At 42.7% G+C, this 27,282-nt stretch overlaps 1 protein-coding gene across 6 annotated transcripts in view; it reads left to right on the top strand.

Moving 5' to 3' along the window:
- Positions 1 to 27,282, top strand: part of NSD2 (nuclear receptor binding SET domain protein 2) — a 172,459-nt gene that overhangs the window by 144,208 nt on the left and 969 nt on the right. For 5 of the 6 annotated variants that reach the window (XM_067567722.1, XM_067567725.1, XM_067567723.1 and 2 more), the window contains 2 exons: positions 9,819 to 10,023; positions 14,250 to 17,095. In XM_067567722.1, coding sequence (XP_067423823.1) covers positions 9,819 to 10,023; positions 14,250 to 14,518 — 474 coding nt within the window. In that variant the 3' untranslated portion in view covers positions 14,519 to 17,095. Of the gene's footprint in view, positions 1 to 9,818; positions 10,024 to 14,249; positions 17,096 to 27,282 lie in introns of those variants that run through there. The other variant, XR_010923564.1, reaches the window with a different exon arrangement.

Raw genomic sequence — 27,282 nt, 5'->3', positions numbered from 1 at the left:
TTAACTGGAACTTAACTATTAAAAAGAAGTCTTCTTTTAGATAAGTAGCTAGTTAGATTAACAGAACCCCACTCAGTGAGGTTAATCCTTGCCTGGTACTGGGCCATTCTTCAGTCTATGGGGTTTAAATCTTGTGACTTGTCACAAGACTATGCCGGAGAGTGACCACCCATTTCAGCTGCCTTACGTGCCTGGGGAAAGCTCACATGCAGGAGTTTCATAAGATCTGTAAAGAGTTCATGTTCCACACCAAAAAGGACAGAGACACTAGGCTAAAATTCATCCTCATGGAAGCAGCACTAAGACCTCCCTTGGATCCTGGTCGTTCAGATTCTGCATCGAGCACCTCAGTCTCAATAAGGAGCTTCTCAGCTATACTTCGGGACTCTCAGTGCTGTTTCTCGTCTCTGGCACCGAGAAAAGTCACTCCTTCTTTATCTAGAGAGCCTCAGCACCAGCTGCCATCTCCAGCACCAAAGAAGAGCACTCCAGTAAGGGAGTTGTGGCACTGCTCTCCATCTCCGGTGCCAAGGAAGAAACAGAAAAAAGACTGATAAGGGTCCCTGAGATCAGTGGGGCAGAGAAACTCTAGCAGATACAACTTGGGTCAGGCCACTCTGTGGCTCCAGCAACACGTAAGCGCTGTTGACTCTGGCCCCAGGTCAGGAACCATTGAGTCCAGCACCAATGGAGTTTCTATCACAAAAGTGCCATCAAAGCCCCATTGTCCTGGAGATGCCATCGACACCAAAGGCATTTACCACAGTGAGAGATTTACTATCTATCCTGGTAACATTCGCAGCCATACAGGAACTGTCAGCTGCAGCACCAGCGGGGGAAACCTCCACGGCACTGAGGCTTCAGATGCGGTCAAGGGGGAAACCAGCCATTATGGCCCAATCACAGTCTATATCAGTGGTTCTCAAACTTTGTTGCACAGCAATCCTCTTCGGACAACAAAAATTACTAGACAACCTTGGACCAAAGCCCGAGCCCCACCGCCCCAAGTGGGAGGGCCAAAGCCTGAAGGCTTCAGCCCTGGATGGTAGGGCTCGGGCTTCAGCTTCAGCCCCGGACCCAGCAAGTCTAACACCAGCCCTGGCGACCCTATTCAAATGGGGTTGTGACCCATTTTGGGTTCCCAACCCCCAGTTTGAAAACCGCTGTTCTAGATCAACAGACAGGGTAGAGCATACTCCTCTCACCTGTGCCAGGAAGCACTTCGCTTGTGGGAATTCTGCATTGCCTACTCAATCCACCTTAAGCCCTCCTTTCTGCCAGGTTTGCAGAATGAGCTAGTAGGTCACCTCAGCAGAGTCTTCTCCAACCACCACAAGTGGTCCATTCACCAGATGTCATCAAAGCCATCTTAGTGGGAAACGCCCCAAATAGATCTGTTTGCAAAGAAACCCAACAGTAAGTGTCTACAGTTCTGCCCTTTCCTGAGCCACAGTCCTGGATCTCTCACAGACGCCTTCTTCCTCCTTGGATGGGTCATCTTTTCTATGCATTTCTGCCCATTCCTCTCATGCATAAAGTCTTCCTGGGGATCAGAAGTGAAAGAGTGTGAGTCATCCTGATAGCCCCAACCTGGCCATGCCAGCACTGGTTCAGCACACTTCTGGACCTCTCAATGGAAACACCAATCTGCCTACCTCAAGGTAGAGATCTGATAGCCGAGGATCATGGTCGCCTGTATCATCTGAACCTCAAGTCCCTTCATCTCATGGCCAGGAAGCTCCAGGGCTGAACCCCTCAGAGCTAGCATGCTCAGGACTGGTTTGTGAAGTCTTTTTAGGAAGCAGAAAACTGTCCACTAGAGCTATTTACCTGGCAAAGTGGAAAAGGTTTGTGATATGGCCTGCGCAGACGGGTGTCTCAACTACGCAATCATCAATACTGTTCATCTTAAACTACTTACTACACGTGAAACAACAAGGTCTATACGGTTTCATCTTTTAGGGTCCACCGGGCCTCAATCTCAGCTTTCCACCCGGCAATGAACAGCTGTTTTCTGTGTTTTCAAACACAATCTGCAGTCATTTTTCTCAAGGGATTTGAGAAGCTGTATCCCCAGATACGACGACCAAACCCCCCTTCGGATCTCAACTTGGTATTGTCAAGGCTGACGGGTCCCCCATTTGAGCTGTTGGCAATGTTCTCTCTGTTCTACTTGTCCTGAAAAGTGTCCTTCCTGGTGGCCATTACTTCAGCCAAAAGGGTCTCAGAGACCAGGGCCCTCACCTCAGAACCCCTTACATGGTATTCTTCAAGGACAAGATCTATGCCTTCTCATCCAGCTTTCCTCCCAAAGGTGGTTTCACAATTCCATAGTAATTGGGATATCTTGTTCTTGTCTTCTATCTAAAACCACATGCCAACAGAGAGGAGCAGAGGCTCCATTCACCAGACATCAGATGTGCCACTAGCCTTCTATGTAGAAAGGACTAAATCATTTCAGAAAACTACTCAGGTTTTCATGGCCAGTGCAGACAGGACGAAATGTCTTCCAGTCTCAGCCCAGAGAATTTCATCATGGATCACCTCCTGCTTCCGCACATATTACGACCTGGTGAAGGTCCCTCCCCTGACAGCATATTCCACAAGGACCCAAGCATCTTCAGCTGCATTCATGGCACAAGTCCCCATCCAGGACATTTGTAGAGTGGTAACATGGTCGTCAGGTCACACTTTCATGTCTCATTATGCCGTCACGCAACAGGCTAGAGATAATGCTGGATTTGACTGAGCAGTGTTACAATCAGCTTGTCAATGAACTCCAAACCCTCCACCTGCAATACTGCTTGGGGGAGTCACCTTCATTGGAATGAACATAAGCAAGCACTAAAGGGTTACTAAACTTCTGTAACTGTTGTTTTCTGAGATGTGTTGCTCATGTCCATTCCAAGACTCTCCCTCCTACCTCTGTCGGAGTCAGCTGGCAAGAAGGAACCAAGGACGCTGCGGGTCGGTGGGACCCTTTATATCGGCATTATGAGTGCACAACTTCAGGGGGCACCAGAGCCAGCCAGATGGATACCACTGAGGGAGAAACTTTCCGGCAGTGGTGCACGGAGTGAGCACACACTTTCATTGGAATGGATTTGAGCAACACATCTCGAAGAACAGTTATGGAAGGTTAGTAATTGTTTTTTTTCTTTTGGAGTATATGGAAGTTGGTGGGAGGTTGTACTGTATGAAAGCTTTAGCAAATAAAGTAACATCCTCTAAAAACTAAATGCTATTGCTATAGGGGGAAATGCTACCATTTATCCCTTCCCTTTAATGAAGGGTGTGTGTATACATGTATGTACATTATGCTGTCTACTTCCTTCATGGGAAGGCGTACATTGTTGCCATCAGATTTTTCCATGCGGAGGTTCAGTGGGTCTGGTGAAGTTTCTGCTGCTCTTTGCCTTCCCTTTGTAAGGTGCTGATGAGATACCCCTACAAGGGAGAGAGTGAAGATTTTACCAGTGGATAAAATAATCTCTTTCTCTTCCTTATTTCTTTTCTCTCTACACATCCTAAAAAATGAGACACAGGGACTGATTTCCTGAGGGTGACTCATCAGAACTTTCTAAACACTCTGAAATTTCATCAAGAGACATTACTCTAGAGAGAAGTAGGGAGAAGCTGAGTTGACTCAGCTGTTAGGGGAGAGGCAGTGGTATTGGGGGACAGCTGTCATGAGGTCCTGAAATCAAGAGTAAATATAGGTAGGAGGAGGCACAGTGAATAGCCTTCCACTGTTTCATGTCTCCTTTAGAGTGTGACAGGAAGAAAAAGATGTTAGCTTAATTTCTGACTGCTCCTAAGCGCACAGGCTACTGGTGGTTGAGAAATTGGGAAGAGCACAGTGGAGGGGGAGAAGGCTGTAACGTTTCCTATTTTGAAAATCACGGCAACAAGCTTCTGAAGTCAGTTTCTTCTTCATGTAGTGTCCCTATGGGTGCTCCATTGTAGGTGTGTCTGCCTCCCTGTGCTGCTGATCAGAGAACCATTGAGCCTCCTCGTGCTGCACCACAAGACTAGCCAGCGTGTCCGTTCTAACTGTCCTCAGTTCCTTCTCTATCGCCCCTGGCTGGAGATGGAGCCTTCAGCTGTCCATTAGCAGATCGTTAACTCTCCATTTGTTAATCTTTAACTTTAGAAACCTTTTAGCTATTTGGCTGTGCCTATTAAAAAAAAAAAAAAAAAAAAAGAGAGAGAGAGAAAAAAAATCAAGAAGAGAAAGAAAAGACTTTGTTCTAATATTGTCCCTACCAGTTGTGGGGGGACCCCCTGGACAAGCGTATGCCCAGCTCTCCAGGCTTCAAAAAGTGTCGCACTTGCAGTCAGGCAATCCAGGTCACGGACAAGCACTCCCAGTGCATTTGCTGTCTCAGCGAGAGCCACATCCAACAAAAGTGGTCTTTCTATCAGCAGCTCTGACCAAGATCTTGTAAGGATAGAGAGCCCTGCCAGAAGATCATCTTTTGGCAGCTCTCCAACCCCAACCCTGTAGCAGATGAGAGTTCTCCCCTCAGCTTTCAACATCGAAGGACAGTGGGTCGAAGAAATAGTCCGGGGACTCCTCTCATAAGTTGAAAAAGAGAGCAGGAAGTCCCCAAGCAAGCCCAGAGGTAACCAAAAGCAATCACTATCTCACTCAGTATCCTCAGCACCACTGGCACTGAGATCATTTGGCATCCATGCCTCAGGGCGACCGTCCATGTCTGGTACCATTGATATACCCACGGACACCTTGGGCATGGGCACCAAATTTTCAGTACAGAGAGAGAAGGGTGAATGCCCTAAGACACTCCCAGTATGCGAGCTAATGTTGGTGCCATCGGCGGCATTGGCCCATCTGGGCACCATAAAGATTTATATGGGCAAGGTCTCCAACCCCTCTTAACACTGTCACTGACGCAGGGGTGCTCAGTACTAGCTGAATTGTATCAGGCCAGGGACTTGGCTACACTGAAAGTACCTGATTCTCCGCACCTCGGTACTGAGATCACAGCACCAAGCCAAGGCCAAGCAAGGGGTATTTCCCCGCAATCATGCCCTGCCCCTCCGTTGTCAAGGGAGGGATCGGACAGTGAGCTGGAAGGAGTTTCTCAATATTCTTCCCAAGCTCCATATGGGACCCAATATCAACAGGGTCCAGGAATGTACCATCAGATGGCACCGCCACCATCTTGGTACAGCCACCCATGGGCACCTCCACCAGGCTCTATGCCACTGCAGTGGCCATACTGGGACCCCTGGGCGGTGCACCAACAGCCTGTCTCACGGCACCAAGCACCGCTCGGCAGCCTTCCAGGCATGCTCCCTCGGCCACAGCATCGTGGGCCAACCTCAAGAAGTGGAGGAACAGGAGGAAGACGCAGAAGAGGAAGTAAAACCCAAAGCCACATCCTCTTCTTCACCAGACAAAGCGGTCCTGCCGTCACCACCTTCCATGGCAGATGACTTCTGCTTGTTCCAAGAGCTGGTGAAAAGAGTGGCTGACACCCTCCACATGCCATAGGAGGAGGTTAAAGATACACACCACCAGCACATCAATATCCTCCATGCTTCATCTACTTCCAAAATCATGCTCCTACTTATTGAGGCTGATGGACCCAGCTAAGATGGTGTGGCAACCCCCAGCTTCTGTGGCCCCGACATGCAAGCAAACAGACAAAAAAATATTATGTCCCCATAATGGAATCACAGTTCTTGTTCACTCACCTGCCACCCAGTTTCATCGTGGTGGATGCTATGAACTCTTGTGGCTGACAGCACTGCTCTAAGACAACACCCTATGACAGAGACTGGAAGCATGTTGATCTCTGGTAGGAAAGCATACTCCTCGGCCACCTTACAGTTTTGAATTGCCAACTATCAGGCACTCATGGCAAGGTACAGCTACACAAATTACAATAAATTACATGACTTTATTGATAAACTGCCAGAGAGCTCCCATGACTCCTTCAAAACCATCATCCAGGAAGAGCAGCTGGTAGCAAAAACATCTTTGCAATTGCCCTTGACACCACAGACACAGCTTCCAGAACCATCTCCACAGCTGTGTTGCTGAGATGAGTGATGTTGCTTCACCTCTTGTGATTCCCGAAGGAGGTGCAGACCACAGTGGAGGACCTCCCCTTTGAGGGTGTCACGCTCTTTGCTGAGAAGACCGACTCCTCCCTCCACTCCTTAAAGGATTCCAGGGCCACTCTCAGGTCATTGGGAATCTACACACCAAGGCAAAAGGGACGTTTTATCTCTCAGTACCAACAGAGGGCTTATTCGTCCCAATTCCCATCACAATGGCAGTATGAGCCCCAAAGGAAGGAAGGGAAATTCCCAAAATGGAAGTCTTCAGGCTCCCAGTCCTCGACTTAACCACCTGTCCCTAAGCACCACTTTTGATGGGCAGGTCAAGGCACCAAGAGACCTCTTCGTACTACTACCTGCGCCCATGCACCCATTTGGCAGCATTCCACAGTGCCTGGGAACGCATAACGTCAGAGAGATAGTCAGATCTGATTATTCCATCCACTTCACCTCCCTACACCCTCCACCATACTCTTCCCCATCCCTCTTCAGGGACCCTTCTCACGAGAGTTCTACTGTGGTAAGAGAGAGATTGCCTCCTGCAGTTAGGAGCTATAGAATCAGTACATCAACATTTAGGAGACAAGGGGTTCCACTCTCATTACTTCTAATACCCAAAAGGAAGGGAGGTCAGAGACCCATCCTGGACCTCAGAGCTGTCAACAAGTTTGTCAAATCTCAGAAGTTCAAGATGGTCATCTTATGGTGATCATTCCGTCATTGGAACAGGGACACTGGTTTTCAGCCCTTGACCTACAAGATCTCTATTTTCACATTTCAATACTACCAGCTAACAGACTTTTTCTGAGCTTCATTCTGGGACATGACCACTACCAATACAGAATCCTCCCCTTTGGACTTTCTTCGGCCCTGAGAGTATTTTCCAAAGTTCTCTTAATGGTTGCTGTCCATTTACAATCACAAGGGTAATGATCTACTGTTACCTGAACGATAGTCTCCTCAGAGCCCAGTTGCTTCAGGAGGCTTGTCAAACCTCCGAGGACATGGTATGCTTATTCCTGGAACTGGACCTACAGATCGATTCCCAGAAGTCGACCCTCACACCAGTGCAATGTTTAGAATTTATAGGGGCCAACCTAGACATACTGCCTCCAGACAGGTTTCTATTCATGGTCTCCCTTATAGACACAGCTTAAGGTTGGCCTCATGTGCCAGCCAGAATCTGCTTCCAGCTCCTGGGACATATGGCAGCAAGCATGGCAGTGATTCTGCATGCCAGACTTCATATGCGATGCCTGTAGCTGAGGTTTAGTCCAGTTTACAGACCAAACAGAGACAGTCTGGACAAACTCCTGTTGCTGCCTACCAGAATCAAGAACTCCCCGGACTGGTGGATGACCCCGGCCAGTGAATGCGAAGGGACCCCCTTTTTTTCAGATGCCACCTTCGTCACCCCTCATCATCCCTCGTTGGATGGGGCACGCATTTAAACGGTCCCACAAGGCAAATGGTCACCTGCAGATATATCCCTCCACATCAATCTCCTCGAATTGAGAGTGGTCAGGAACGCCTTTCAGCCATTTCCTCCCGCTGATAACAGGATCATATTCAAAGATCCTAATGGACAACATAGTCTGCATGTATTATATCAACCGCCAGGGAGGAGCCAGATTGCCTTCCCTATGCTTGGAGGCAATGAAACTATGGAACTGATGCATTTCTCACAACTCCATCTTGTCCACCGTTTACCTCCCAGGCACGCAAAGCTTGATAGTGGACAAGCTTAGTCTTAAATTCCCACATGATCATGACTGAGAGACGCACCCATCAGTACTTCACAACTTGTTTGCACAATGGGGAACACTGTCCACAGATCTGTTCGTCACGTAACAGAAAAATCAAACTCCTAACAGGAAAAAAGTTTCAACCTTAACTATGGAAAGGCTACTGTCTAATATCTGGTCCTTGACACTGCTTAATGCTAGACATTTCAGAGGAGGGATGTAAAACCTCCACAGTTGCAGGGCAAGTATACCCCGGCAGCTCCTTAGGATGATACGGCCCCACAGCTTGAATCACTAAGGCAGGCCTGAGCTTCAGGACCATAGGGCCTAGTAGCTAAAGTCTAAGTAGCAACCCTTCTTCCAAGAGCAGTATGGCCTAACGGCCAGAGACAATTGGTCTGTCCCAGGATTCAGGACAATAAGGCCTAGTGTCCAGAGTCTATGTAATAGCCTTCAGCAGCCCAATTCATCTCCCTGCACGTCAGCAGTATCCATTGCGGGTCACACGGGGTAGGGGGACCCGGGTGCTCCCTTCTCCACTGGGTTCCGGCCCAGGGCCCTATAGAACCAATATCTCTCCTCAGTCATCCGTCATTGCCATCCCATTCCCTGGGTCACTTCCTGTCCCTTCTTCCGACGTGGGGGGATCCTTCAGCAATTGCTGTCTCACCTCCATCGGCCTTGGCTGTTGGCTGGGATCTGATAAGAGGTATCAACCTGTCTGGTGGCTCTCGCACTCACACAGCAGGACTCTGCAGCGCACATCTGCTCTCATTAGCAGTCAGCCCAGACCTGAGCTGAGTTGCTCCCTCTTATACTATCGTTCCAGTTGGAGCATTCCCAGCAGGGATGAGGTTGCATGGCTTCCTCAGCCCATAGCGTGGTGTTAACCCCCTCCAGCTGAGTGTGGGGCAGGTATACCCCTTCACAACCCTTAATTATACCTTTTTAGAAGGGGTTTTTTCACTCCAGCTTGTGATCAGCTCACCCACAGAACCCTAGAAAAATTAAATATCACAGGTCAGTTTTAGCAAGATTTCCTATTTGCTTGGTAAGGCAATTTATTTTGAACAACGTATTTTGATGCATCCAAATGCAAAGTTATATGTATACAGGAATTACTGGGTGAGGTTCCATGATCTGGATTTTGAGGTCAGATAACTGAATGTTTTTGCTTTAAAATCTGAGGCCTTTATAACTTTTTTTTATAGCTAGTGTATTTGCGGATGTTATCCTTCATTCAAGTGACTGTTTGAAAAAAATTCTAAACCTCCTTATATATTTGCTGCAATAGCCTAGAAACCTAGCCAGTGAGTTTGACAGGCTAATTTTATGTTGCATAAAAATATTTTTAATCCATTTTATTTTTCTTGCTTTTTTTAATATTGTGTGTTCCTCTTGATCTTGTAATGTGGAAAGGGTTATGTAAGAGCACCCAACTGGCCACCTTGATATAATTTATTTTATATGCTGCCACTCTTCCGTTTTCTAAAATATATTTCTAAAAATTTTTCTATGTATTCTTTTAGTGCTGTTAGAAAAACTTGAGAGCCCGAGAGACTGAAGTCCTCTGTCCACAAACATGCACAACATGGGGGGCAGGTTTCTTCATATTATCCTGCTAATGTGGTGTTTCAGCTTTGACTTTGCAAGAACGTCCTCTGGGGATAAGAAGGGTATCCTAGTGCCCTGTGGTGAATCAAACCTTGACCTCCCTGCTGTGACTGCCCATGAAGAATTCAGTTAATGCCAACATATGTCCACTGGGAACTGGGAGCCCTAGCTGTCTTAATCTCTTTTAGCATGGAAGCCTTGTATGCTGCTAATCATCCTTTTCCTTCTCTGGCCCTTTCTAGTACTGCAACTTAATTTTTTAAAGATAAAGTGACCAGATCTCTTTACCATTAAAATGTTCCATAACTCAGAAAGAAACATTTTTCTTTTCAAAATTGGGATCTAAAAACTTGTAATTTCTTTGTTTAGAATTCTTCCACTAATTCTTCAGAGGAAAAAGGCAAAAAGACCAAAAAGAGAACTCGGAGACGTAAAACAAAAAGTGAGGGAAAGAAAGAGTCTGAAGATGAGTGTTTCCGTTGTGGAGATGGAGGTCAACTTGTCTTGTGTGACAGGAAATCTTGTACTAAGGCCTACCATCTCTCCTGTCTTGACTTGGTGAAACGTCCTTTTGGTGAGTACAGCATTTATGAAGGGGTGGGGAAGGAAGCTGTAGATGATAAACTGCTGTATTGAAATATGTCTCATATGGGGCTTACAGAAATATTAATTTATACATTGCATCTTTTCAAGACTGTTCCCTGTTTGAAATCAAGTGCTTTTTGTTGTTATGGTGAGTGCTATATTTATAAATGGGGTAGGAGTCACTGAAGATGAAGATCGATCTGGTGGTATTCTCTCATGCCTTTCTGGGAAAATGACCTTTAGTTTTAGGAACCTAGGCAGTGGAGCTCACAGAACTCACTAAGGCCAGGGTTCTGCTGTCACTAGAAGGTGAAATCATCCCCAGAAGAACTCATAAACTCAAATGGTTCCAAGATTCATGTGCTAAAGGAAAAGCAGCAGCATCTGGACTGAAGTAAGTACAAAGGACTTTTGGAGTGGTGGATCTCAGGTTTTGTCCCAAATGTGAGTGAGGTTCGTTACAGATCTCTGGTCCCAGTACTGAACCTGCTAGATGAAACGTAAAGGAGAAACAAGCGAACCCTGTCTACTCAAAGCCAAGTAAAATTATGACCAAGTCAATGTGCCAGGGCAGGAAGAATTGGCTAAATATGAAGTTGGTGATGTGGGAAAGCTTGGAATGAAGGGCTGAATAGTGCCAGTAGACAATTGGTGCTAAGAAACTACAGATAGCATTTTCAGAAACTGGTAACACTGAGGAAGGTTTGGGCACAAAATCTAATACAGTATAGAGTCATAGAAGATTAGGGTTGGAAGGGACCTCAGGAGGTCATCTAGTCTAACCCCCTGCTCAAAGCAGGACTAACCACAACTAATCATCCCAGCCAGGGTTTTGTCAAGCCGTACCTTAAAAACCTTGAAGGATGGAGATTCCACCCCTCTCTAGGTAATCCATTCCAGTGCTTCACCACCCTCCTAGTGAGAAAGTGTTTCCTAATATCCAACCTAGACACCCCCCCATTCCCAAGCAACTTGGGACTATCACTCCTAGTTCTGTCATCTACTATCACTGAGAACAGCCTAGCTCCATCCTCCCTGGAACCCCCTTTCAGGTAGTTAAAGGCTGCTATCAAATCCCCCCATATTCTTCTCTTCTGCATACTAAAGAAGCCTAGTTCCCCCAGCCTCTCCTCCACCAATACCACGGTGTAGACAAGGGTCTCTTCATGGCTTCCTGCTATCCTGTTTTTTTCCTTAACTCCAAGAAAGAAATATTCCCTTGAACTCAGTAAACCTGCTGTCTGCATTCGTTGTTTAAATTGATGATAGTGCTGAAGCTTATCCAATTTATGCTGCTAGATTTTGGGGAATTAACAGCTCTGGAAGGGTGGTTTAGCATGATCCTGCTCGACCCAGTCTATCGTGCAGGATGATGTGTGAAGTTCATGTACTGTTCTCAGGCCCTTGAATCCATCTGGCTGCTCATTCCCAATTTGACAGATAAATACCAGGAATTGGATGTTCAGACGAGGGTAGATAAAAATCAATTATTTAAAATTTTAAAAATCGGATCTTTTTATTGAAATTAGTGGGTTTTTATTTTGTTATATGTTATAATTTTTTCCTTTTAAAAATGAAATCTAAATTTAATACGAATTGTGTTAAGGCCTAAAGATTTTATAATTTCTTAAAACATTGAAATAAAAATGGGCCTCTATCAAAAACTTGAGTTAAAGTCTGCTTTTCTGTATAAAAAATAATTAGGGGGAAAAAATCTAATAGTTGAGGCCAAGCTTTATAAATATGGCACAGTAGGTCAGCCTAAGTAATTTAGGGGACTGTCATTTTCAAGAGACTTAGATGAGACTGGGACTTAAGATCCAGTTATTTTCACTTAAGTATATTTGAACATTTTCCTAGGCTGATCTGAAATAATTAGTTTAATTCACTAACTATAGTTAATCCCTCTATTTGGTAAATCATTTAGTTGTAAATGTGAAATATTTTGGATACATAAACTTCTCTTATTAAAACATTTAAGGTGGTTTTGTTTAATAAAAAAAAAATTTATATCCTGTTTTATGCGTTCAGTTTAATTTTAGTTACTACCCTAATGCAACTTGATGCAAAAAATTATCTCGTTAATAAGCAATATATCATTTACCATTTTCTAACATATTAAAAATGTACAATTAATAGGAATTTGAATATATTAAGCTATATGATTGCTTTTATTTATATAAATATATGTATATATATTTGTGTGTGTGTGTATAATTAGTATAAATAGTTACAGTGTACTCTCCTAGGTAGGAAAAAGATGTACCAAATCTAGTATAAAGGCTCTATTTAGTTATAAGTCAACATGTTTTAATGGTTATATCAACCAATGAGAATGCACCTTTCTTCAGAAAATAACTGAAGTAGAAATGGAAACACTGATTAAAATCGATTTAAATTGAGGCATTCCACTTGGTGAATTAAACTGCAGATTTAAATCAATCCGCCCTGCTTCAGATAGTTGGTGCCAGAAGAATATGCTGACATCCTGGAAGATCACTCTCCTGGACTTTCCTTGTGATTGGTAAAAGCCTTGCACATTGTAAAAGCCTTGCACATTGCACACTGATGAAGTGTGTGTCCATCCTGTGCCTGACTGTCTTGGCAGTTATGGATATGGTGCTATTCAGGAAGCGCATGGAATAGGAACATATGACTAGAAGGAACCTTCTGGGTCATTGAGTATAATCCTGTTTATAAATTTAACAAGCTCCATCTGAAAATTAGTTAGAAGCTGTTTGCCCCCACTACTCCTATTGGAAGACTCCAGAAAGTTGCTTCTCTGTTGGTAAGAAACTTTCTAATTTCCATCTAAGTTTATTCATGGCCAGTTTATATCCATTTGTTCTCTGTTCATCCTTGTCCTTTAGCTTAAATAGGTCTTCTTCCTTCCTGTGCTTTATCTTTCTGATGTATTTATAGAGAACAATCATATCCCCTCTCAGCCATGGCTAAACAAGACAAGCTTTTTCTGTCTCCTCTTGTTAGATAGACTCTCCTTTCCCGTGATCATTCTAGTAGCCTTTTTCTGCACATGTTCCAGTTTAAACGGATGTTTCCTGGATGTGGGTGAGCAGAATTGTAGCCAGTATTCCATATGAGATCTTACCAATGCTTTGTACAATGGCATTAATGTTTCACTATTTCACTATAACTCACCTCATACATCCTAGAATCACATTTGCTTATTTCCTAGCCACATCTAACTGGTGGTGCATGGTCAACTTGTGATCGATCAAAACACCCAGATCTTTTTCCTCTTCTGTTATTTCCAACTGATTAGCTCCCATCTTATTGAAGAAATTCTTATTAGCCTCTAAATGCATGACCCTAAGAGAACTTCTTCTAAACTTTCCCAAAATGGAGCAGATGGGTATAGCAATGGATGCTGATGAATTACTGCTTGTTGCCTACTGTGGTTAGAATGACTGAATGGTGGTTGGAGCTGTATCTCTTTTTAATATCCTGAGATAGAGTGCTGAGGACATAGGGTGTCTACACATCCCCACAGGACACTGCTGCTTGGATAGTTTCAATGGTATCTACATCACCTGCAGTGAAGATCCATGTAGATAATGCTCAAAGAAGAATTAATTCTCCCTCTGTTTAACTCAGCACCACTGTTTTTGTGTGTGTTTGGTAGTCAGAAACTTTGAGAGAAGGGAAAAGACAGATGTGCACCAAAAAATGTGGCACCCAAGTAAATTTAGAGATGTCTTTCAGTTCTATGCCATAACTTCTGGAATGGGTAGAGATTTCCAGATACCACAAATTAACCAAAAGAAAAGAGCAGCAGCATGGAGTTCATTGAATTTATTTGGTTTCCACATGAACAGAAAGAAGTTCTCATTAAAAGGCAGAAAGCTTTTACTATACTGGATTGGAACTCAGAAGATATTGCAAGTATAACCCCCTGAATAATTTCTACTGATTTGATTCCAGTGCTGTTTAAGTAATAGGGGGTCAAGTGTGCTGTTCATTGCCATCTACTGAGCTTAACTAAAAGTACTCTGTACTATTTTGCTTTTAATAGAGTATCTAATAACAGTTAAAATCTCCAGTTATATTTTTATAGCTATCTATGTTTTTAAAGCAGTCAGTATTTATCATGCAGACATTAAAACACTAAATTTATACTCTTTTGCACATGAAGTTTATTTGCCTGTTAACAAAGAAAATTTCAATTTATCTAACGTTCTTCATATTTGATTACAGGAAAGTGGGAATGTCCTTGGCACCACTGTGATGTCTGTGGCAAACCTTCTGTTTCTTTTTGCCATTTATGCCCAAATTCTTTCTGCAAGGAACACCAAGATGGGACAGTACTAAATTCTACGTTAGATGGACAGTTATGCTGCTCGGAACATGTTCTTGGGGTGGATTCTATTGAAAATCAGAAGACTCAGAAACCCCCCAAAAAACTGACCAAGTTGAAGCCTAAGAGAAAGCGAAGGAACAGATGGATGAGAGCTGAACGCAAATAATAATGAACTGCAGTTTTTACTGCCAACACTATCCTGTAGATAAGTTGTGAATAGGGCCAGGGAAGGACACAATTTTACATATATCCTGTATAGGTTACATTTTGGGTGAAAAGCATTTTTTAATTCACTGAGCCAACCCCAGCAGTCTTCTGCTGCATCTGCACTGATAATGAACTGTGGCATACATACATAGTTCAGAATTTTTTCAGGACAAACCAAACTTATTACTCAGCATTACAGTTACACTTGAATTGTTACGAATGTAAAAGGTTCCCTCCAATGTTTTTTCCAGTTGGAGATAAATTAAAATCAAACCAGGTAGGCATTTAAATGTAGCTCTTGAGATAGTATTTGCCATCCAAGAGATGTTTAAAATAGTATATCCTTGAAAGATGTTATTAGTTCTCAAGTTCTTTTAAATAAGAAATGGTTTGGTATGCAGTCCCAATGAAGTCTGCCTGCCTTGTATTCCTTGTGTGCTCGAGTGCCATTCACAATCCAGCTGCATATCTCAGTATAACCACAGACTTTACAATTTGTTCTTGCTCTTACAAAATGGCTAATTGTTCTTAAACAAACAAAATTTGTTTTTAAATATCCTTCCACCAAGAAATACGGTGCATGATAAAAAGAAGTCCACCGTGTGCTAGTAAGGGGAAAACCTTGCAAGGGAATAATTTTTTTTCTATGCTTTTTTTTCCTGTATTTAATTTCAACTACATAGAAATACACTTGATCTTGCAGAGCTGTACAAGTCCAGACTTAAAGGAATATTGTCTTGCAATCAAGGCCCAATATTTAGGAATTTTTGTGTTTTTAATTAAAAAAAAAAAAAATCTGATACTTTTTTCTCAAATTTGATGACAATTTTTTTGTTCGGAGGCAGGCATTTCTCTGCAGTTTGCACGTCAAACATTGCATCGTGTTAGTGCAAGAAAACCAAAATATAAAACTGGCTAGTCAGTTAAATGAAAAAAGTGAGCAGAAATTATTTAAAAGTAAACTAGATTTTAAAGTAATGCAAATGACATAATTAAATATGAAATTTAAACTAATTGTGTCTCTTTTTCAATAGCTTTATGAAAATGACTACTTGACTAAGATAGGGCAAACTACTTGAATTCATTCCCTACTGTTTGGGAGTACACCACCTGGATTCTCACCACCACTCCATTATTTCAGCAAAGCTGTTTCAATTTCTTGACTTCCATAAGATTCTCAAATTTAGCGTATGCATACATACAATATTTAGGCTAAATTGAAATAATGATAGAATTAGGAAAAAATGGTAAAGAAAAATATCTGAAATTTGACCTATTTTCTGCCATTTGCGTGTTATTGAGATATGGTTAGGCAATGTTACAAACAAGTTTTGATTTGTGCAATCATAACTCAGCCCACATAAATGCAATGCACACACTCATACTGATTAAATAATTTGTATATGTTCTAGCTTAGTTTGCCTTTAATAGTGCGGAACCTCTGTGTAGCCCCTTTATAATGAAAGCATAGCTATATCATACAAATGTATATTTTTTTCAGGGCTTGATTGCAGGTCTAGCTTTAATTACTGAATTCTACAGCTGTTCCCCACATGAAAACTTTGTGACTGTCATTTTATTAGAAAATTTTAATTTAAACAGTTCTAAAATGTACCTTTACTCTGTGGTAAAATCTGAAATCATTTATTTTTGTTTTGTAACTGAACAACTGCTTTGTTTTTTTTTGTTTTGTTTTTTTTTTTTAATCAAAATTTATAAACACTGTTGGAAGGTTAATTCTTCCTTTTTCAACTAATCCTTTGCTTAAAGTAACACAGTTCAATGTAGGAAGAAGTGTTACATTAGTGGTTACGAAATTTTTACTTCACTTTTAGCAAATTAATATACAAAGCCTTGCACATGACGTTAAGAATTGAAGGATTCTCAAATGTGTTTGTGGAGAATGTTCTTTCTTCTGAGGTCCTTATACTGCCAAGGCTGAAGCATAGACAGGTGCCTAAAATGAAAACTAAAAAGGTATGCTGTATATTCTTTCAGGGTGGGGAAGGGAAGTTAGATATCTTTTGAAGGGAGGGGGAGGGCAGGGAGAAAAAGCAAAAAGTTTTTCCTTATCACTTTCAAGCAAAATGAAGGAATTTGGTGTAATAGGGATGAGTATTTCAGTATTTGTTTCTTTGGATAAAATAACCTATAAGGAAAGGTTTATAAGAATACTTTTTTAATAAGTTATTATAAAACTTACCTTTGAATTCTAGTGCTTTTAAAATGTTTATATTGTTCATAGGTTTGTAGCTTTGTATCACTTCATATCGCTGTAATAGTTTCAGTGTGTTGGAATAGTTGTGGTCTTGTTCTTAATGGGCAGATATCCCCATCACAGATATCACCATCAGCACTAGTATTAATTGGCACCGTTGTAGAAAAACTGAATGATCATGGAATCTGAAACTTCCAATTTACCTCCTTGGTCAGGTTCTGAAGCACATTAATGCAGCAGTGTGCACCACTGCCATTCATGCTGTGCTCATCTGTGGATAAATAAAGACTTCAGTCTCCATGGCTGTCACTTCCAAAACTTTTTCATGAGCATTATATTTACACACACACATTCAGAGTGTGATTTCCTGCTGTCTGTGGTAAACCTCTTTTTACTTCCTTCCTAATCCTAAACTGTTTGGGCCAATAATTACTTGCATCCCTGAGAAGAATAAATTCTATGGCTTATGCCTCTAGAAGTTTACTTTGTTAGTTAAATTAGTTATTGAAAATCCTATTCCCCTCTATTGTTTACTTACTCTTGAAATTGATGCCTTACAAATATGGATCAAATTCTGCCCTGATTCAATCCCATGTAACCCAATTGATTTTAGCAGGGTTGCTTTGAACGTAATTTAAGGTATAATTTAGTCTGTGTTTCAGAAAGGTATTTTAAAGGACTTTTTATGAACACTTTCTACACCTTACTTCTTACAAACCAGACTGTGTCCTGTGTAAAATGACTCAATAACCTTTAGTAACCAATATCTACGAAGATTGGGCATCCAGTTGTAATGGAAGCATGTCATTAAATTATATCAAAATGTTTGTTTATCATCTTGGCCATTGAAGTATAAGGGCTGTTTTTCTTTTTTAAGTAAATTCTGCTACACTAAAATGGTATACAACAGACAAATTAAAATATGTTTTTGCCTCCTGATCAAATGAGAAATAGTATAAAAGTATGGTTTCAGTTAAAAGATTTCAGAAATATTTTTATACAATCCACAAAATATAATCAATTACATAGAATTGCTGGTTTGTTCTGTAGTTGCATTCATGGTAAATTTTTAAAGGCTTTAATTTTAAATACTTTAAATACTGGAGTTGCTTTCGAGAAGTATTAATGGAGATGTTCTATATTGCACTGAATCATTATTCCTTGATGACTCTTTGATAAATTTCAGTATCTTATTAAATATTAAAGTTTATTCATAGTTATCTTATTTTTGAAATTGGCAGTTCTTGTTTGGAAAAGTGGATACAGTACAGACTTTATTCTTACAGCAATCTTTTAAAAACCAGTGAAATGGTGTATATTGTGGAAATACATCACTGTATTGCTGTATCAGTAAAGCTTGAAAGGACCGTCGCTTCATAATGAAAATTTATACTTCAGGATTTTTTAAAATATTGACTGGAATTAGCACCATTTGAAGTTTATTTCTAGGTGTTACTAGTTATGCATTAGACTTCACTGTCATGTATTTCAGTATGTTATAGGCAGAGCGGTAGGTACAGCCCAACACTTCCCATTATAAGGAGGAATTGTTGTCAGTTGCTTATAACTTTGCAAAGCTTTAATCGTTTGGGCTGACATTTTCCATGCCCAGTGACTATCTGCCTCAGGCTACTTTTTTATTTATTTTTTATTCTTTTGTTTTGTTTTATTTCAGCAAAAATGGTCAGCTGTTCCCAAGAACAAGATTAGGAAAAAATGTTGTCTTGCCAATGCTGGAAAAAAATACTCACAATTATTTCACTGGGAAACTTGCACCTTCATGCTTTGGACCAGGGACTGCAAATTTGATGTAGAGGATAGCTTTTGTGTCTGGAATGTGCCTTTTGCTTTTCCTGTGGAAAATCACCGAAATTTGGCAAAATTATAAGCCTTTGAAAGATTTCCTATTGCGTATGCTCAGCAGAATTGTTTTGAGTTTGGCAATTAAATTCTGTGCAGATTGCCTGTACTGCGCGTGCTTCATCCCAGGGTTGCAGGAACTGAGCAGGTTAACTACCCTGCAATTGCTCCTCCTGGATGCTGCAAGCTCCTGTGGACCAGGCATAGGAACTGAGCAAGGAGTGTTTCTCCTGTGCTTTAAGTGCTACCCTGCTGAACCCAGGCAGCGTGTAGGAGGAATTGGCCTAATTCAAATACAGAGAGGACAAGAGCTGCGAGACCTGAATGGGTAGAGTAGATTTGGGATAAGCAGCCTTGAGAGCAGGTAAGAAACTGGGAGTAGGAGCCAGTGGAGGGGACTGATCAAGTGAGTAGTTGCGGGGAGGAGAACTGAGATTAAATAAGGATGTGCAGGGAGGGACTAGGACTTGTGAGTGGGTGGAGGCAAGACTGAGATGAGATAAGGAGGATGGGGGAAACTGGAATTGTCTGGGCAAGGAGCCTGCTGGAGAGATTTTTATTCCATGCAGAATAGCAAATAGACTTTTATACTATGGTACTTAACAATGTTTAGATGCATAATGTGTACCAAAGATCTCCAAGTTCCCAGTCCTGTTTCATGATGCTGAATTCCTACTCTAAGGATCTGTGAAATGCATTGTTTTAATTTTTTTCTATATTTTTCTAGTACTTAAATTTGAACTAGCTCCATTTTATACCAATACAGCAATGTCAAACTGTCACCACTTTTGGTTCACATACATTTTTAAAGATGAGACTATCAATATTCAGATTCTTGAGTATACTGAGCTATTTTATACTCTGAACTGAGTTATGCTACTTGAAAAAAGCGGAAAACCAGACTTGAAATAGAAAATAATGGAGCAAAATAACATTGACTATTTTCTATGTAAAACTGTTTTAAACTAGATTTTCTTACACCCCATTTTGAAATGAGAATGTTTTAGAAACGTTATTGTATGAACTGATGAGATATTTCAGTTAGTGTCAGGTTCATCCGCTCAATATGCATGCTTCATGGATTTTTCACTTCAAGGAAATTTGAATAAGTGTTTAATATTGTAAGAGTAAACACACTAGTGGGGCGTTTTCTGAATCTGACTATTTTTTAAAGATAGAAGAATCTTAGGATAACAAAATATACCAATACTTTACTGGAGTATTATGTTGCTAAGCATCTTTTTTTTTATGGCTGTAATATAGATCTTTGTGGCTTTGATAAAAGTTAAACTTTTAATGACCCTTGGAAAAGAAAGAAAAAATTGGAAAAGTGTCTAGCCAAAAGTTCTAGCTCCAGTCAGAATAATTGTGAATTAATTAAATGTGTACAGATAGACAAAGCTACTGCATGTGGAATGTTGCTGTTTGATGATGGTTCTTGCAGAAAAAATGCATCACCTGACATCCCTGGTTCTAAAGCAATTTCTCATTAAGGGGACATTGACTTTAATGGGAGCTGGAATCAAAATACTCCTATTGACTTCATTAGGAATTGAGTCAGGCCCTAAATATGAACTACTGTGGTTGCCTACAACTGAGGAGCTGTAACTCTACTCACTTATACTTAGAATCCTTATTCCCATTTGCAATGGTTAGTGTATGAAAAATACATACTCTATTTATTTATTTATGCGATGCTCCAAGGTCTGATGGGCATTCTACCGTAACATGTAAACCAAGGTCTTTGCCCCAGGGAGTTATAATCTAATTTAAAATGCACCATGTTCCGCCAGGCCTCTATTCTCTGCAGCTCCTTTCTCCCACATCGTTTGGTGAAATACATTAAAAGCTCAGACAGGCACTCTCTGCCTTCTCAGGAATGGCAAAAGGGGTTTTCTACTACAGCTGTTCTCAGTCTGTGGACCTTCACTCTGCTGGGGGAAGAGCTCAGCTTGGTCTGCATGTTGGGACCTCCACCTCTCCACCCTGTGTGCATGTGCATATCAACTAAGATACCTCTGGAGAGACCTTGACCCAGGGCAAGTCACTCCTTGTTCACACTTGGGTCTTAACAAGCTGGATTGTTTTCACTCAACAGGGACTCTTCAGGTGATAGAGCCCAAAATGCCTCCAACTGCCCTACTCTAATTCACTTGAAAACAGAAAAGCTCCACAGTTCCTTCCCATATACTTGAGTCATTTGGCAATGAGTCTGTCATGCTTTCTGACTCCCCTTCTTCCCTAAGACAGGATTGGGGTTCTTACAGGTGTTCATTGCTATGTTACTCCTCCGATTATGTAGGAGAGGATGAGGACCCCAATACAGAATCAGGCCCTTGACTGCATTGAGTTAAATAACTATTAAAGTCTGTTCATTGACTAAAAACTGAGATGGTTAGAGGGAGGTAATCAACTTTTAAATTCAGACATCAATTTTTTCTAGATTTAGTATTGTTACAATTAACAGTGTCAGAGACCAGGATATGGGTGGTCATGCCTAGTGGTTGTAGCAGGAGTTGGTAGCCAGGAATAGAAGTCCAGGGTTAGAACTGCAGTGAGAAGCCAGAGCCAAGGGGCAGAGCTGAAATCAGGAATCAGAGGTGAGGGTCTATCTAACTATACTAATTAATATATACACACATACACACACACATATACTATAATAGTTAGAAGGAGTGAGGCAAGGCTGGGTTCAGAGCAGGAAAAAGGCAAGAGCAAGGTTGGGGACAAGTAGGCACAGGACCTAACGGAGCTGTGGGAGAATGCTCTGAGCAGCAGTTGACCGAATGCTGCTGCTGGGTTTAAGAGCATGCCTACTGGTTCCTTCAGACAACTGCTTAGTGTTTGTGCAACATGCCTAAAGTGGCATGTGACCAGGATTCCTCACCAAATCTTGTCTGCTGGTTGGATCATGAGCTGCATCGACTCAGGCTCGGTATTGACAGGAAATGTGACTTGAACACTAATCCATGCCTCTAGTCAGTCTGGACAATCAGGTGATTCTGTTGTGAGTTCTCTGTTGCTCAGTAAGGAGCTGGAGCTTGCTGGTCCCAGGATCAACTGCAAGCACAATTTCTGTATGCAGCGGTGTAGCTGTGTTGGTTCCAGGAGAGTAGAGACAAGGTAGGTGAGGTAGTATCTTTTATTGCACCAACTCCCATTGGTGAGAGAGAAGTTTTCAAGCTTACACAGACGTGAAGAATACCTGTATAAGCTTGTCTCTTTCACCAACAGAAGTTGGTCCAATAAAAGATATTACTTTACCACCTTGTCAGCCCTAATCCCTCACCCTTAATATTAGAAATTTGTTCTTTCTTTCAGTTTTATGTTGTATCCATGACAGCATGTTGCCTATGTTTTCCATTTGTAGCCAAATAGTATGTTGTGTTTTGTCTGGGTCTTTCATACAGCAACAGGGATTTTTTTTATGTGTAATACATAGCACATTTTTGTAAAATAGGAATATATAGAAAGGAGATCCCAGTATTCTGGGATGATAGATCAGCAATACATATGAAGAGAGAAAAACAATTTCTTCTTACACCGATGGTTTGGAAAGATTAAATACTTCACTGACATTACCCATGACAAAGCCTCTATACTGAAGTAGTTGGAAGGAGTGGCCTTTGTGAAATTCATTCCACCCCACTCAGCCCCACTTTATTCAAGCTTTGTAGAAGACAGATTACATCCCCAATGCGAGAGGTCACAGGGTTGAAGTACAAGCCACCATTCTTCAAGTGCTTGCTCATGTCAGTTCCCAAGTAGGTGTTTGTGTGTTGCCTGCTCAGTTGGCAGAAGGGTTTTCCCTAGTGGTATCCATAGGGTTGGCTCTGGAGTCCCCTGGAGTCATGCCTTTATGGCACCCTATCTAGGGCCTTGCCGACCCCCCCCCGCCTCCTCAGTTTCTTCTTACTGTCCGTGACGGTTGCTGGAACATCCATTCGCTTTTGCTCAGCAAACGCTTTACCTAGTGGTTCTTTAGTTAGTTTTGTAAATAGTCTAAAATAAGTTGTAGTTTTATTAGTATAGTAAGATGGGGCCCTGCTTATCAAGGTAAAATTTTCTTCTCTTTGGGGACGGCATGCTTCGATCCCCAGTTTTAAATCATGCAGGGCTTGTAAAAAGCTCATGCCCAGGAGTGATCCCCATACTACCTGCCTTAAGGGCTTAGGAGAGACTCATCAAAAGGATCAGTGCAAGGTCTGTAGAGATTTTCGCCCAAGGACAAAAAAGGAGAGAAGCCAACGACTGAAATTCATTCTGGTGGAAGGCTCTCCAATCAACATCAGGCCCAGTGGACCCGACACCCAGTATGTCTGCTTCAGTAAGGAGCCCATTGGTGTCTGGGAGAGAGAGATGGTGCTGAGGAAGGACTCTCTGGCCAGCAACCCTTGGCACTGTCAAGGGTCACCAACACTGAAGGATTCTTCATAGTCGTGGCTTCCTCACAAGAAGCAGAGGAATACTGAAAGGAAGGGCTTGCCACCACCCAAAAGAGCAGGGCAAGGAGACTCAAGCAGAGTGCAACCCTCGCCGAGCCCCTCAAGTACCTCTTTGACTGCAGTGCCATTGACTCTGGCCTAGGGGAGGGGGCCGTCGAGTTTGGTGTCTGTGGACTCCCCATCTAGGCCAGTCCATGAAAAAGATCTGCCGCTTCCCTCCACACCAGAGGCTTTTGAAAAGGCCAGGGACCAGTTGGAGGGCACGGCCCCGCTGTCCCCTCCCAGACATGCAAGTGCACCAGACACCAGACTATCGGTGTAGAAGAAGCAGTCAATACTGTCTAAAGAAAAGCCATCTATATTGCCTCAGCCCCAACCTCCCCAGCACAGCACGCCAGCACCGATGGATACCACCACCCTGGTCCCCTAGGTGTGATCCGTCGAACTCTTACCCATCAAGATGGAGCCAGCACTGATCAGGGAGGTGCTACCAAAGCATGGAAGCTGGTCAGCCCTTCCCCATGCCGTGGCCACCAGAATGGCAGTGGCCCTTCTGGACCTCCTTGGGTGTTCCAACAGGCTCAAGTACCCCAATCGGGCCGGTCGTATTCTGTCGCCTCCGCCTTCATTCTTCAACCATGAATGGTCTCTCCATCCAGATGTAGCGTATGACATCTTCCAGAAGTGAGGAATTTCTCACATGCACTTGTTCATGACAAAATACAACAGGATGTGCGCACAGTTCTGCTCCTTCCAAAATCACAGCCTGGGCTCAACAGCGGACACGTTCCTCATCCCATGGACAGATCACCTGTTCTACATGTTCCCACTGAGCTCGTTAGTCCACAAGGTTCTGCAGGAAACCACTCATCAAGACCACATACCTGGCCAAGTGGAAGAGATTCTCCATCTGGTTGATGCAAAAATACCCCCTCCCGCCCACACCTACCGTCTATATCTTTTATTTTGGACTATATGTTGCATCTCAAGCATCAGGGACTTTCAATATCAATTAAGGTCCATCGGGCTGCAATCTCAGCTTGTCATTTATGGGTGGCAGGCTTCTTGGTTTTTACCAATACTGTGGTTGGACGCTTCCTTAAGAATCTGGATAGGTGGTACTCTCAGATGCGTCAGCTGATTCCCCAATGGGATCTTAATATATTCTCTCCTCTACCTCTCTTGGAAGGTAGCCTTTCTAGTAGCCGTCACTTCAGCAAGATGAATTTCAGAGCTCAAGACCTTCACATTCGAGCCACCCTATATGGTCTTCTTCAAAGGTAAGATTCGGCTATTTCTTCACCCAGTCTTCCTCCCAAAGGTAATCTCACAATTTCATTCAAACCAGAACATATTTCTTCTGGTCTTCTACCCAAAACCACACACCAACAGTCAGGAACAGATGCTGCATTCACTGGATGTTAGAAGGACTTTGGCCTTCTACATCGAAAGGACTAAACCGTTTAGGAAAATGACACAGCTCTTCATAGCAGTAGCAAACAGGATGAAGGGCATTCCAGTTTCATCTCAAAGAATCTCCTTGTGGATCACATTGTGCATCAGGACGTGTTATGACTTGGCGAAAATTCTGGCCTCAGTGCTGACAGCTCACTCCACAAGGGCACATGCATCTTCGATAGCATTCCTGGCTCAGGTCCCAATCCAGGACATTTGTAGGGCTGCAACATGGTCAACAGTCCACACCTTCGCGGCACACTATGCCATTACTCAGAAAGCCAGAGACGATGTGGCCTTTAGTAGAGTGGTGCTGCAATCAGCAGATCATTGAACTCCAACCAGTCTGCTTGGGAGTCACCTACTTGGAACTGACATGAGCAAGCACTCGAAGAAGAAAAGATGGTTAATAACTCCTGTTATGATGGTTCTTCGAGATGTGTTGCTCAAGTCCATTCCAAGACCCAGCCGCCTACTTCTCTGTTAGAGTCTGTCCGCAAGAAGGAAGTGAGGAAGCGGAGGGTCAGCAGGGCTCTGTATAGGGCGCCATGAAAGTGCGACTCCAGGGGGCTCCAGAGCTGACCCTATGGATATTGCTAGGGAAAGCCTTCCAGCAACTGTGCTTGCGGTGCCCACACACCTACTTGGAATGGACATGAGCAACACATCTCAAAGAACAACAGTTACAGAAGGTTAGTAACAGTCTTTTCCTCCTGCAGCATGTGGTCTGGAATAGTTTCTGCTGCCTTTTTATATGGGGTGCCTGTTAACTGGATCCATGTACAAGCTTGGCTTCACTAGCCATAACCATTGCCCTCCACAATGCTGCTTTTTGTCAATGTATTTAGAACAGGTGAAGTCCACCTTTGTGATACAAAGAGAGAGCAGTAACCTCCCACCAGGCTGCTCTGTCCATTCCTTAGGGCTTTTGGAAGACAGCTAGTATGGGCCCTCTGATAGTATATGATTTCCACCCTAGTAAAAAGTGACAATAATGCACAAAGAATGGTGGTATTACACCATTGTTGAAATCATGGTCCCACTGAAGTCAGTTGCTCCATCATGTCTTTACTGACAGAGATCTGTGGATGGAAACTAAGATTCTGGTATTCAATGCAGTATTCATCCCCACTGTTCTTTATGGGTGCAAGACATGGATGACATATCGAAGCCATCTTAAGCATCTGGAGTGGTACCAACTGTGCTGCCTTAGGAAGATCCTCTGTGTCAGATGGGAAGACAGCCATAACATTGCCAGTGTTCTTTCTACAGCTAACATCACCAGTGCTGTGGCGAATATTATGAAACATCAACTTCACTAGGCTTGTCATTGTGTGCAGATGGCTGATACTCATCTTCCGAAGCAAGTCCACTTTTCTCAGCTTAGTCATGGTAAGAGGACCAATGGGGGACAGAGGAAATGCTACAAGAATACTCTGAAAGTACATCTTAAGAAGAGGCATTGACCCCACAAATTGGGAAGAGCTGGTTGGCAATAGACTGCAATGGCATCACATCATACATCAAGCCTCAGCCCATTTTGAAGAGAATTGCCTTGCTCAAGAGACTGAGAAATGGCAGAGGAGGAAGGAAAGTGTAATGGCAGCCCAGCCAGCAGTTTTGCTGTTTCCAAGCCAATCACCTATCATATGTGGAAAAATCTGTAGAGCACGAATTGGACTCCTCGGCCATCTTAAGTCTCATCAATGACTTTACTCCGGCAGACATGATCCTCGTATCAAGGGATCACCGCCACCAACTTCAGTAGGGCTAGTATTTTTTCATCTCATTCTTACATAGAAAGGAATTACTTATACAGACACTTTTAAAAATCACTTCAAATAAAGGTGCACTTTTCTTTAGAGAAAAAGGTGTCTTGCCAGGATTGGCAGATTAAAGAATGATGGGTGTTAGCAGTGGCTGAAGTTTTTTGTACAACTTGGGATGGATCAAGTACAGCATTGGACTGATCAGTCGTCATGGATAGGGCCAGAACTTTGTCATAGCCATACCAGCAACCGTATCTAGTACAATTCTGGTTGGTTCTATGACAGATGTGTAGAAAGCTGCTTTCAATTACAGAAGTGCTCCCCAACCTTTTCTGGATAGAAGTCTGATAGAGATGGAATAGAGGAAAGACCATCACCACCTCCTCACACTTTAGTTATTGTTTCTGCTTTTGTCTGCCTGTTTTCCGTCTTGCTCCTGTCCTATTAACTTGTATTTTCGGTTTGATTTGTAATTCATCTTTGGATATGTGTACACTACACAAATAAAAAAAACATCAGTGAGACTCAGAGCCCAAGTCAACTAACTCAGGCTCACACTTTGGGACTAAATATAGCAGTGTAGATATTCAGAGTTGGACTGGAGCCTGGGCTCTGAAATCCAGCTGGGAGGTGAATGCCATGAGCTCAAGTCAGTTGATGTGGGGTCTGAGATTCATTGCATAGGTTTGTTTTTGCAGTGTAGACATACCCTTTGTTGCTCCCTCTCACCAATGCTATGTGCAGTTCGGTAGCTCTGAGGGGCTGGGTTGCATGTAGAGCTGAGTGCCATGGAGGAGGCAGCAATGACTGTTGGGGTGCTGCTACTGCGCTATAATAGTGAGTAGCTTCTGCAGCCAGTTTCATTGGGTACTAGCAGCAAACACAGGAGAGGAATTTTTCTGTATTTGCCCATCACTTTACCAACAGATATCCTCTCACAGTTGTGGGAGAAGGGTGAATCTGGGATCATGCAGCT

The sequence above is a fragment of the Emydura macquarii genome, unplaced genomic scaffold (assembly GCF_026122565.2).
Source record: "Emydura macquarii macquarii isolate MOO-44397 ecotype Brisbane River unplaced genomic scaffold, CSIRO-AGI_Emac_v2 contig_2795, whole genome shotgun sequence".
Classification (NCBI taxonomy): Eukaryota; Metazoa; Chordata; order Testudines; family Chelidae; genus Emydura; species Emydura macquarii.
The sequence above is the reverse complement of the archived record's forward strand: the minus strand, read 5'-3'. Positions and strand labels throughout refer to the sequence as shown.